General features: G+C 41.2%; 2 protein-coding genes across 5 annotated transcripts in view; both read right to left on the reverse strand.

The window, feature by feature from the left end:
- RABGAP1 (RAB GTPase activating protein 1) overlaps positions 1-13,991 on the reverse strand; it is a 158,085-nt gene that overhangs the window by 59,755 nt on the left and 84,339 nt on the right. The window lies entirely within an intron of this gene.
- Positions 226-3,009, reverse strand: GPR21 (G protein-coupled receptor 21). Its single transcript, XM_037165397.2, has 2 exons — positions 2,372-3,009; positions 226-1,949 (listed from the first exon to the last, which is right to left on the reverse strand). The coding sequence occupies exon 2, from the start codon at positions 1,555-1,557 to the stop codon at positions 508-510; it is 1,050 nt and encodes a 349-aa protein (XP_037021292.1). The 5' UTR covers positions 1,558-1,949; positions 2,372-3,009; the 3' UTR covers positions 226-507.

The raw sequence follows: 13,991 nt of genomic DNA on the forward strand, positions 1-13,991 counted from the left end.
ATTTATAAATGACAGTATTCTAATTTGCAATGTTATACTTTGACATATATAAACAAAATGTTAAAACCCTGGTAATTCATCACTGCATTTTAATATCCCCTGTTAAAAGAAATCAATTGCACATGAAGCACAAACAACTGGAAAGAACCCAGAAGAGCAACTAGAAAACGATGACTTTTTAAAATGCTGACGCTTTTCACACCCAAGTTCGGTCGTGCCAACTGGAGAGGTGTTAGATATGACTTTATTAAATCTGAGAAGTGTAGTCATTTCCATGACATTACAAAAATTGGAACCAAGAGCAATTTATTTTCACGGTCCTGGTTCTTCTGATATAAAAGCACTTTTTAAGAAAATCATTTCTGCAAACTTAAAAGGTGTTTTGGATTCATCATTTGTTTCCTATTGCTTTCAAATAATTTTGTCCCACATTTTCTAGTGAGCCAGGAATACAAAGAGAGATAAAGGAAACACATGTACACATAGTGATCTAGGATCTGAACTACGTCAGACATGGCATCCATTAAGAGGGCCTTTGCTCCTTACTGTGTAAGCGTCCTTAGCTACGACCTGACTTGCACAAGAAGTACACATGGCCCCTGAAAGGCGCTTTAGTCCCCTTTGAAAGACACTGTTGGAGAGACTATAAATGACACAGTTGCAGAAACTGTTACTAATAGCAAGCCAGGTGGTCAAGAAGGATGCGAAGCGGCTGCTGTGGCCAGTGGAGCTCTCCAACAAGAAGTAGATGATGTACGGCAACCAGAGGATGTAAAACACACTAGTAATCCGAAAGAGGACCATGGCATAGCGCTTGTCAGGACAGGCCTGCACGTCCCCAGTCTCCCCACTCTGGCTGCTGAACCGAGCTTGCCTTTCGCTGATTTCCTTTGTGTGCTGTTGGCAGATGCGAAAGATGTTGAAATAGGTGAAGCACACAATGAGGGCTGCTGGGGCATATAACATCATCACGATGAACAGGGTGAAGTAGGGGTTGGTGTGCCAGGACTCTGCACACCACTGAAACACATCTCCATGATATCCAGGTTTGCCCCAGTGGAAAAAAGAAGGCAGAAAGACCAGTGTAGAATATAGCCAAATGAGGAAAATACACAGGCGAAGTCTCCAGGGTGTAACCAGGGTGTTATAGGTTAAAGGTTTAGTGATGGCAATATATCTATCAATACTGATACAAGCCAGAGAAGTCATGGAGACACTCTTCAGAACTGATACTATAAAACCAAACACCTGGCAAGTCAAGGACTCCTCTATTGGAAGCGGGTAGTGGAGGAGTGATAGAGAAGGAACCAGGCAGCTGACTCCAACCAAGAGGTCAGCATATGCCATAGTCTGTATAAAATAACTTGTAGTGTGGTGATTCAACAAAGGTGCACAGTGAAATACAAAAATCACAATGATGTTGCCAGAAATTATCAATACAGTTAGAAACACAATAATCAACACTTCCAAAAGGCAAAAATTGACAGTTTCCAAATAGCCAAACGCCAAGAGGCAAAAAGCGTGGCTGCTCTGATTACCATCCAAGGTGGAGTTCATCTTGAGCTCAGGAGTGATCTCTCACTTCATGCTGCCGCTTGGCTGCTTCCAACAGTTCAAAGGAGCAGCTGCTGTCATTGCGGTCAGCTCTGTGTGTTTGTAATAATGCCCAAGGAGCCTCAGTCCCAGGGCTCGCGATGCTGCTGCTCTGATGCATTGCCTGCAGTGCAATCCCCCTTTAAGTCCTTGGAATAGGGAGAGCCAGCAGCAGTTGTCTGGCCAGTCCCAGATGCGGCCATAGTACCACGTTTACCGTATACATAGTGCCAGGGGAGTAAGGCAAAGTCTGGGTACAATGTCTTCAGGCCAATAAGGGTAGGGGGTAGGGGCAGAAGACAAGGGAAGAAAATTAGGAGCTTCAGCAGGAGTTGTAATGAGTCTCCTCTGAACAGCTGATAGAAGAAAAGGAGAGAGCATTTTATATTTTACATCCCAATACAAAAATCAAAGAATCTGGCTAGCTCAGGCTGGTATCACCCCTCCCACCCCACCCCAACCCACTAAGAACTACCCAGCACCCCACATAACTAATGGGTCCTTACTCTCCAGAGGAGGCGCAGCAACAGCAAGCTTTCGTGATCAACATAAAACAAAATCAATTGTAGTCAGATCAATCTACCCCCATTTTCCTATTGCCGGAGCCTTTTGGGGGAGAAAAGGAATCTGCTTATTGCATTTCTAAAAACATTTTACCATAATTACCATGAATAAAATTAACTAAAATAACTTATTTTCTTGATTCCCGTGCAATATTTTGCCTCTTTGAAAACATCTCAACAGAATTCGTCTGCCTAACTCAATTTCAGAGTGTTACCTGTAATTCTGCATGCTGCAATCCAAACAAAAGCCACACAACATCCTTAACAGAAAGCCTCGCAAAGCAGGAATGTGTCTCAGCCGGGTTTACTGCAGCACTGAGACACAGAGGGAGGGGATAAAGGAGTAGGAGGGGAAATCAGGAAAGAGGGGGCTTGGGAAAGAGAAGCAGCGGGGGGAGGGGAAAGAAAATGCCTATGCAGGCACATGCTCTGGCATCTTCGGCAGCTCATTAGGATTCATCACCAGATTTCCAGATTGCATAGTGGGGGACTAAATGAACATGCCCGCAGTGCAGGGTTTCAAAGCTGTTTCCTCGTCTGTCTGGAATCCCCCTTTTGGTAGATGAACAGAGAGAACTCAAACTGCTAGTAAGGAAAAGAGGTAGTAACTGGGACATTGTGCCAGCCAGGAATTAAGACTGAAATGCACTGCCAGAGGGGTAGGTAATGCTGAGAGGAAATTCCCATTTTCTTGTAGCATTTTCCCAGGGAACAAAGAACAACGTGAAAGCATGAAAGCGCCCCGTGCATTAACAGTGCATGGCGATTGAGGAATGGTCATTCAGCAGCACATGAAGTTCCAGCCAGAAAGCTAAAATTGCAGCATTAATTTTCTCTCATGATTCACTGGATGTTGGCCAATATTAAGAAAGATGACCAAAATAGCAAGCAAACTTAAATATCAGGGGTTTTTTTGAGAAAAAACAAAGAAAATCTTACCCATTCTTAGTAGTGCAGAAATAGTACACACACAGAAATTACATTTTTCCTGCATTTACCATTATCCTATGGTTTTGAGATGCCATGTCTTGCTCTAGTTCCCTGAGGCTCAGTACATACATATATAATAAAAGATGGAAAAGTAAAGGTATTGTTTCAGCCAGGCTTGAAAATTACAGGAAGTGGCATGGTACAAATTAACCTTTGAATCTCAGAATACACAATTTTGTTTGTGTCTACTTAAAACAATGCAAAGTGGGATTGCATTGTGGCTCTTCTGATAATGTCATAAATGATGATAATTTTCAGCTAATTAGAAAATGTATATTTTTATTATTCCCCCCAGGTGTCTTTGGATTCTCAATTCACCTTTCTAAATAAAGTTCCAAAGATCCAATATTGCAAAAGAAAATAAATGTTGGTTACTTGTAAGCCTTCCAGAAGGTCTGCACACCTGGGTGGAAAATATATTATGTGACCCAAGTCTCGTTGTTTCACATACACGCTTTCTCACGGCAGGCAAACAACCATCCATAACCAGAACTCAATTAATTACATTTTAAGATCTGAAGCACAACACTTATTGCACAAAGGCAAGAAACTCAAACACCTCCTGAGAATGAGCCTGGCAGCAGCGTCTGACAGGTCTTGAAGAGGGCACAGCACTGTGTGTGGTGCAGTGTGAGCAGAGCCACAGCACTGAACTCTCCTGGTTCCAGCCCTAGCTCTTCTGTCACTTGAGCCTCTCTCAGACTTGGTTTCGTCACCTGTGGAAAGCATCTCAACACTCCCTATTTCATGGGGTTGTTGAGAAATAAAGGAGACTTTCCAATACTTATCACAGAGGGCGTATACAACTTGACTAATTTTCTTTTCTCACAGTTGAAACAGCCTGTGCTTTCCTCCCGATCATGCAGCACTGCTTAAGGCTGGGCTCCTGAATCCTAAGTGCCCTCTCTTACTATGACCGCCCCGCTCTAAGACACACAACAGTTATTTAAACACTTTGCTGAGGCTAGCTCAATGATGATACCTAGAAAGGAGATGATATGGAATCAATTATTCCCTCTGCACAAATAATTTCTCTGCCTGTGTCTCCAGCCATGAATTCACTCCTGAGGTCCTTTCTGCATCTACAATTTGACTGCTAACACACATCTACTACCCAGTTGTCCTGTAGAGACTTCACCCATAGCACCCAAATATTAAATACAGTTTTCCTACCAAATTAAAAAAAAAGTTTTCCTCTTGTTTTCTCCCAGGCATTCAAGAATGAAACTTAGGAAACATCTTGACCACTCTCTCCCTCAATGTACTGTTCCTAGGCACCCTGTCCTGGAAATCTATTTCTACACCAGCTCTCAAATTCACAAACAGTTTTCCTCTTGTTTTTTTCCCAGGCATTCAAGAATGAAACTTAGGAATCATCCTGACCACTCTCTCCCTCAATGTATTGTTTTTAGGCACCATGTCCTGGAAATCTACTTCTACACCAGCTCTCAAATTCACTTCCACTTCAGTATTTAACACTTTACTTTAGTCCATCATTAAATATAGTCTAGACTTCTAGTAGCCTTGTTCCTCTTCCTAATATATTGTTTCTAATACAGCTATATCTAGTACCACATGCTTCCTTCCAGTACTCTGCTGTTCAAGACGAGTCAATGGCCCCCCGCAGCCTCTCCAGTGGATACCGCTGTACCACATCCCCCAACCCCTTGCCCTCCAGCCAAACCATCTGCCACAGACTTCATTTTTAAACTCCCATCTTTGAGTGCTTAATAAATAGTAAATGAAAACAAGGAATGATTTCTGAGAGTTACAGTTCAATAAACAGGAAAAGCATTTGTCAAAGTAAGGAGCTCAGACTATTACAACTCCTTGTGAATCTGGGCATGTAATTATTCTCTCTACACCCAAGGTTACTTGAGTTTGAAACTACATAGTTATGCTGATAAAAATGTATTACATTGGCTGATAACTTAAAATGTAATAAAATGTATTGCAACTATAAGCTGGTATATTACTGTCATTAGTATAATATAACAAGTCTTCCAACTTTGTTTTTATTTGAGTAAAACCGCTCTTGGAGCTGTAATCAAAATATTCACATAGAAAACTTTTTTTTTTTTAAAGCCCAATAGCAAAAGCTTCATGATATTAGATTTGGCGAGGAATCTTGTATGTGACATTAAAAGCACAGGCAAAAAAAAAACCCCATAAAACAACAAATTGTATTTCATAAAATATAAAAATTTTGTGCATTAACGGAAACTATCAATAGAATAAAAATGCAAACTACTGAATGAAAAAAAAAAAAAAGCCCGATGGCTGCACTTCTTAAAGTCAGTCAAGAGTTGAATGTTTAGTTTTAAAGAAAAACATTTTCTTCAGAAGAGACAACTTATTAATAACATGGGGGCAATAAATCTACATCCTCCCAAAAATCTATACATTCATTTCTTTTTTAAAATAATGCAGTCTCATAATATATTTGATTTTTATAAAAGAGAGAACAACTATTTTGCATACTTGACTGGAAAACAATACATGAAAAATCAACTCTCACCCTGGCTGATGTGGCTCAGTGGACTGAGAGCCGGCCTGCAACCCAAATGGTCATCAGTTCGATTCCCAGTTAGGGCACATGCCTGCGTTGCAGGCCAGGTCCTCAATAGGGGGTACACAAGTGGCAACCACACATTGATGTTTCTCTCCCTCTCTTCCTACTTCCTTTCTCCCTCTCTCTAATAAAGAAATAATTTTTAAAAAATCAGCTCTAGCCCAGGCCAGTGTGGCTCAGTTGGTTGGAGCATTGTCCTGTGAACTGAAAGGTTTCAGGTTCAATTCCCAGTCAGTGCACACGCCTGGATTGCAGGTGCAGTTCTTTTGGTTGGTGTGCATATGAGAGGCTACCAATCCATGTTTCTCTACCCCCCCTCCCTCTTTTCCTCCCTCTCTAAAAGCAATAAGCATGTCCTCAGGTAAGGATAAAAAATAAATAAACTTCAACTCTTATTTTTCACTGGATGGTTGGATTATAAGTGCTATTTTAATTTATTCTTCATGGTTTTATTCATTTTATGAATCTCCCAATTTCTATGTATTATTTAATCAGTTTTTAAAAAATGAGCCAAAATAACATATAGCATGTCCCTTTTGGTAAAGCTAATGAGAACACTTGGCAATGAGATGTCCTCTCTGAGTCTCCCTGAATGAGTGATGGCAGATTAAGTCACCTGCTCCATGGGGCTCAGTTCCACTTGTCCTTATGCCATCTGAGCAATACTCCTTCAGAGAGTCATTGGTCCACCATTCAACTCAAAATGACCCCTCAGAGCCTCAGTTAAAAATTCTTACAGAATGAGAATATAACTGGACGAAACATATGAGGATGCCAAGATTTAACCATTTCATTTCTGATTAAATATTTTCCTGATCTATAAAAATGGCAACTTTTACATATATGATTCCACCTAAAACTAAAAAAAATTAAAATAACAAGATGATAGAACTAAGAAGGAAATAAGGCAAGAAGAGAAACATGAAACAAAAAAGGAATACTTTTCACATTATATATATATATATATATATATATATATATATATATATATATATATATATATAATATCCTTGTCCCAACTTATTTAGTGGTTTAACAATTATACATAAGAAAGGGTTAATCTCATTTCTTCAAATTCATCAGATTCACTTCTGGGCACTGCTGTTTATTATTTGGTAAAAGTGGGTTTTAAGTTTGTTTAATTAACATATTATTTTAGTTCAGCGGATGGAGGTGTATTTATAGAGACATTATTACAAAACCAATTTGGGGTACTTTAATTCATCTTCTACTCCTCCCTCTTCATCTCCCACATTCATTTAGTCATTAAGAACCAAGGATTCAACCTCTGAAATTTCTCTAGAAAAGTCTCCTTCTCTATCTATCCCTTTGCCACTCCACTGCAAGTCACAATTGTGTCTTGCCTAAATTCCTAACAGGTTTTGCCGCAATTAATCTTACTCTATTCTCACTACAGTAGCCAGAATGATCTTTCTAAAACTAAAAGTGGTAGTACGAACAACAACAATACCTAAGCAGTAATTCATACTTATCATGGTCATTATCTATGTTCTTTTTACTTTTTAATTTTAATTGTTGTTCAAGTAGTTTTCTGCCTTTTTTGATTATTGCCATTACAGTTGTTCTATTTCCCCCTTCATTCCCCTCCCCCTGCACGCCCCCTCCCCCACCAGCCCCCCTTTACTTTATGACCATGTGTCTCAAGTTCTTTAGATTCTATATTTCCCCTACTATTCTTGCCCTCCCCCTATCTATTTTCTACCTACCGTCTATGCTTATTTTCTGTACCTTCTCCCCCCCTTCTCCTTCTCTCACTCCCCTGTTACTAAACCTCCCCGTGATCTTCATTTCTATGGTTCTTAGTTTGCTTTTGTTTTAGGTGTGGTTCTTAATAACTGTGAGTTTGCTGTCCTTTCACTGTTCATCTTTTTTATCTTCTTTTTCTTAGGTAAGTCCCTTTAACATTTCATATAATACGGGCTTGGCGATGATGAACTCCTTGAATTTGATCTTATCTGAGAAGCACTTTATCTGTCCTTCCATTCTAAATGAAAACTTTCCTGGATAGAGCAATCTTGGATGTATATCTTTGGATTTCATGACTTGGAATACTTCTTTCCAGGAACACTTATAAGGAGGGGAGCCTTAGTTGTTCACCAGAGCAGGGCCACCCAGGTTGCTGGTTTGTGATGCTTTAGGAGGGGGCGGGGTCAGAGAGGGACAATGGCAGTTCCCTCTGCTGCTTCCTGCCACTGGGGCCTGCCTGCGTGGTCCGTCTCACTGCTGGCTTCTTCACCGGTTTATCTGAGCACAAATGTGTGACTGCAATCAGCCCTCAGTGGGCCCACCACCTTGTGCCCTCAGTGGGTCTGCCCGCTTCTCCACACCTGGGATCCACCCATGGCTGCAGGAGCACCTGGGTCTCGGCCCCGTCAGTCCGGTGGATCTTTCCTGCCTGACCCCGCTCTGCTTCTGGCTCTGCCCCTCTTACTGGTTTAGCTGAAGGGTTCGTTGTTGTCAGATTTCCACGTAGTTCAATTTTCTGTGGTTTGGCTGCGTTTTTGTTCCTGAAACTTTGTTGTTTTTAAACTTGGTTGTGCGAGAAGGCGCAGTGCTTCCACCTATGCCTCCATCTTGGCGGAAGTTCTATGTTAATTCTAACTCTACAAATAAGATACCATTATCCCATTTTACAGATAAGGAAACAAAAGTCTAATGTTAAATCACCCAATGTCAATGGCTTGAATGCAGTAAGTAGAACTAGGATTTGAATCAAGACAATCTCCTTTTACTTTTTTTTCAAATTTCAAAATTTATTCTTTACTGTTGTCCCCATCCCCCCCCATTATTCTCCCCTGCCCTATCTACCCACCACCTCTCACATTCAGTCCTCCCCTGATCCCCGCTTTCTTGGTCCATGGGTCCTTTACACATGTTTCTTGACTTGACCTCCCCCCCCATTTAGGTAGGGCACATGCCTGGGTTGCAGGCAACAAACTGATCAAGGTATCTCTCATATGGATATTTCCATCCCTTTCTCCCGACCTTCCCCTCTTTCTAAAAATAAAAATAAAAATCTTTAGCCTTGGCTGGTGTGGCTCTGTGGATTGAATACCGGCCTACAAACCAAAGGGACAATGGTTCGATTCCCAGTCAGGAATGCAGGCCAGGTCCCCAGTAGGGGGTATGTGAGAGGGAACCACTCGATGTTTCTCTGCCTCTTTTCTTCCTCCCTTCCACCTCTCTAAAAATAAATAAAATCTTAAAAAAAAAAAAAAAAAGACAACCTGCTTTTAGATGGACACTCTAAACCAGTTTGCATACTGCCTTCCAAACCTGACTATATCACTTGCCTGCTTAAAAAGCTTCAGTGACTTTCTATTGCCTGAAATCTTCAATATGTCTCATTTAGGTTTTCTAAGATCTAGCCCCTACCCACCTTTTCTGGACTTACCTCCTTTCACACACCATGAAATTGCCAGGCTCTTTCTCACCCTTGAACACAAGCTTTTCACTCTGACTTTTAAAACTGCATATGCCAATGCAGCACCCTATCTACCCCAACAATGCCCCCCTGATAATTTCTGAACAAGACACCTTTTAGAACTCTTAGATGAGAAGATTTTCTTGTCATTTTTCACATCAGTATGTACAGCGCTCATAAAACTTTATTGTAACTGGTCAGTTAACTGCCTATTTCCTCACTAGACTGTAGACTCCCCCAAACCAGGGAACAGGTATATTTTATTCATGGGCATATCCATGATGCCTCACACAGCACTGGCAAAAAAGCTGATTTTCAAAGGTACTTTTTTCCAGTTCCTTTTTGTAATTTTAAAAGGTATTTTTGACTGACTAAATAACAAATCCCTAATAAGACAGCATGCAATTTTGCTTTTAGATGAAAAGATCTTTCAAGTAAAACCCCAGTTTGATAACTGTTTAGTTCACGTGTAATTATTAGGCTGAGGCACATGAAATTACCTACTGTAGATCAAAAGTTGTCAAACTAAAGCAATTTTAATTTAATAGGATCAAATTTATGTTTCAGTCTAGTAATTCATGAAACCTTTCGAATCTCTCTGGTCAGATATGACTTACAGAAACTCACTAGTGGGGACGTAACTTTACAGAGATGGGATATGGGGGCTTAAAATTATTCTCACAGGTAACTATGTGAAGAAACCTTGTCTTAGTGAATCTGTGCCACTATAACAAAATACCACAAACTAAAGGTTTATAAACAACAGAAATTTATCTCCCACAGTTCTGAAGACAGGAAGTCCAAGCAAGGTATTGGCCAACTGTGTCTGGTGCGGACCCATGACTGTCTGTCACTATGTGCTCACAGGGTGGAAGGGGCAAGAGACCTCTCTGGGGTCTTCTTCTAGGAGGATACTAAGCTCATTAATAAGGGCACTGTACTCTGGCACTCTTCACTTAACCACCTCAAAGTCTCCATCTCCAAATACCAACATACTGGGGGTGAGGATTTCAACATATGAATTTGGGGTTGGACAGCCTACAGCAGACCTACTACAGCAACTGCTACATGGAAGCAAACAATATACGGTGGTACCTCGGCAACCTGTTGGCTTCAGAGCTTGTCAAACCTGGTACTTGTCACATTCTGACAAGAAAAAGTATTTCAGCACTCAATGCTTGCCTGCTACTCATCACATCTGCTAGAACTTGTATGAGTCACCGTGCCACCTCCCAAGAGACGATGCTCCACCAACTGCCATTTGTTCACCACTTATTGGAACAAATTAACGATGAGTACCTATGACTACCGAGGGTACCACTGCAGTTTTAAAAGTTCACTCACAACTTACTTTCTTATAGACTCAGACAGCAATAGCACTCAGCTGTGAAACAGGAGGCTCATGGGCTATTCTGGAGGGCAGGACTCAAACACACTATCTAATTTTCCAGAATGTTAAAGTTTAAAGGAAGATCAACCCTTTATTTCAGTAATCTCCCTTCAGGGAAAAGGAAGTGAGTGGTCACAGATGCAGAACCTCATCTGAGGTCCCATGCGCTAGTGACAGCTGAAACTAGCCCTCAGGCTTCCTAACTCCATGGCCAGTGCTCTTTTTGCTAAACTGACCCCCCACCCTATTTGGTATCCGCAGGCAAATTCTCATGATTATTTTGAATCCTTGACTATTATCAAATCTACCAGAGTTATTTTTAGTCAAATATAAGACAACAGGAATAATGATAAAATATCATGAGATATATTTAAATTATTTTTCAAGATTGGTAAAACGTGGTGCAGCCTCCAGGGCTCCCCTGGACAATTAGAAATGTAAATATGAGTTATATGGTCTAATTTAGTTTCTATATAAAAGCTTAAAATACAGGGCAAAAGAGTCTTACCACTAAAGTTTATCACTAAAACCACTACAAAAAACAACGCAAATAGGTTTTGAAAAACACAAAACACAAAGCTGACTGAATGGAGGAAAGAGAAACATCAGAATATGAGGTCTGTCCAAAAGGTATCCAGCCATGTAAGACAAAAAATAGAGACATTTACTGGAGAAGATACAAGACACAAGAAACACTGTACACAGGACAATGACGCCTTAGTCCCCTTCAAAGTAGGCTCCATGGGACCTCGAACAGTTCTCCCAAATCACCATCAGCTGCCCCACTGTATTTTCCTGAATCTCACTGATGGTCTAAAATCTCTTCCCTTTTCAAAGGTGATTTTAGTTTTGGGAAAAGCCAGAAGTTGCAGGGCACCAGATGTGGGCTGTAGGGGGACTGAGTCACTTAGGTGACACGAGGTGTGAAGCATGAGCGGGTGTGTTGTTGTGATGAAGCTGCCAGTCACCAGTCGCCCACAGCTGCAGACTCCTGAATCATCCGAATAGTTTCTTCTCTACACAGGAATGTTTAAGCTTAACACAAAACGTGATGCAGATTTGTTGCTCTACTTGCTCTGTCATTTTGAATGCACCAGCCACAGAGTACAACGTGCTCACTCAAGGGTGTGTACCATCCCCACTGACTAGTACAGTGAAGTCGTCATTTGTTACATGCATGCACATTCTAGTCCACTCTCCTTGGCTGCCTGGTTACATTGATGTCATGCAAACTATTCTTGTTATATTAACAATATAAAAGCTGGACTTTTCCCAGACAGACCTAATGTTACTATTTAATTATTCTATTATTACTGCTTTATTTATTTATTGGTTCATTTATTTTTAAATCCTTACCTGAAGGCATTTTTTCATTGCTTTTAGGGAGAGAGGATGGGAGAGGAGGAGATAGAACATCAATTGGTTGGTTGCCTTCTTGCACGCACTCCAACTAGGGATCGAACCTATAACCCTTCAGTCTAGGGACAAAACTGCAGTCAACAGAGCCACACCAGCCAGGGCTATTTTATTTTGTCCTCATCCAAGGAGATGCTTACTGATTTCAGAGAAAGGGGAATAGAGGGAGAGGAACATCTATGTGGAAGAGAAAAAACTGATTGGCTGCCTCCCACACATGCCCCAACCAGGGCCTGAACCTACAACCTAGGCATGTGCCCTAACTAGAATTGAACCCGCAACCTTTTGGTTTATGGGAGGATGCTCCAACCAACTGAGCCACACCAGCCAGGGCATACTTATTCTATTATTAAAAGAATTCCTTGAGGACTTCCACCAAGATGGAGGCGTAGGTAGAAACACTTTGCGTCCTCATACAACCAAATCTAAAACCAACAAAGTTTTAACAACAATAAACGCAACCAAACCACACAGGAAATCGACAATACAGAGTCCGAAAACAACGAACTGCTCAGCTAAACCCGTGAGAGGGGCGAAGCCAGCAGCAGAGCGGGTCGGGCAGGGAAGATCCCCTGACCTGGGAGGTGCACAGGCAGCCGAGGGCGCGATCCCAGGTGTGGGCTAGCTACAGGTGGACACATGGAAGAGGTGCGGCTGGCTGTCTGCGTTCGGTTGCGCATTTGCGCGCAGATACCAGTGAAGAGGCGAGCATTGAGACCGCAGGGCGCAGGGCGGCAGGAAGTGAAGAGGACCGCCATTGCTCCCTCTCTGATCCCGCCCCCACATATAGCGTCACAAACCAGCGACCTGGGTGGCCCCACCCTGGTGAACACCTAAGACGCCTCTCCTCATACGTAACAGGCACGAACAGATCAAAACATGGCTCAAGAACAACTCAGAGCCCCAGAGGCAATAACTCTAAGCGATGAAGAAATAGTCAAACTTTCAGATGCACAGTTCGAAACACTGGTGATCAGGATGCTCACAGAACTGGTTGATTTTAGTCACAAATTAGAGGAACATATGAAGGCTAAACTAATTGAAATGAATGGAAATGCACAGAAAACCAATAGTAATGGAAAGGAAACTGGAACTCAAATCAAGGGAGTAGACCAGAAGGAAGGAAAAAATGACCAAACAGAAAAATACGAAGAATCAAGAATTCAAAAAAATGAGGAGAGGCTTAGGAACCTCCAGGACATCTTTAAACGCTCCAACATCCGAATTATAGGGGTACCAGAAGGGGAAGAGGAAGAGTCACGAGTGGAAGCCTTATTTGAACAAATAATAAAAGAGAATTTCCCCAATCTGGCAAAGGAAATAGACTTCCAGGAAATCCAGGAAGCTCAGAGAGTCCCAAAGAAGTTGGACCCAAGAAGGAACACACCAAGGCACATCATCATTACATTAGCCAAGATTAAAATGAAAGAGAGAATCCTAGAAGCAGCAAGAGCTAAGGGGACAGTCACCTACAAAGGAGTTCCCATCAGACTGTCAGCAGATTTCTCAAAAGAGACCTTACAGGCAAGAAAGAGCTGGAAAGGGGTATTCTGAGTCATGAAATCCAAAGACCTACAACCAAGATTGCTCTATCCAGCAAAGTTTTCATTCAGAATGGAAGGACAGATAAAGTGCTTCTCAGATAAGATCAAATTCAAGGAGTTCATCATCACCAAGCCCTTTTAATATGAAATGTTAAAGGGACTTTCTATGAAATACAAAAACAAAGCCCAAAAATGAGTAGCTTGCATAAACAGTGAAAAAAGAAGTGCAAGTGTTTTTGCTGTCATATTAATACAATCCCTGAAAATCAAAAGATGCTAGTATAAAATTAGGAGGACTAATCAATATATCTAGAGGTAAATGGAGAAAAAAGTTTTAAAAGTCAGTGTCTGTTTTCTATAGTATCAATTAGCATTTAGAAATGAGAATTGGAAAAATATTTAATTTGCTATAGCAAGAACACTCTATGATAATTCTTAAAAATAAATGTAACAGAAGAGACACAAAACATAAATGAAG

This window comes from Artibeus jamaicensis, unplaced genomic scaffold (genome assembly GCF_021234435.1).
Source record: "Artibeus jamaicensis isolate MK-2021 breed Jamaican fruit bat unplaced genomic scaffold, CSHL_Jam_final contig_3275, whole genome shotgun sequence".
Lineage (NCBI taxonomy): Eukaryota > Metazoa > Chordata > Mammalia > Chiroptera > Phyllostomidae > Artibeus > Artibeus jamaicensis.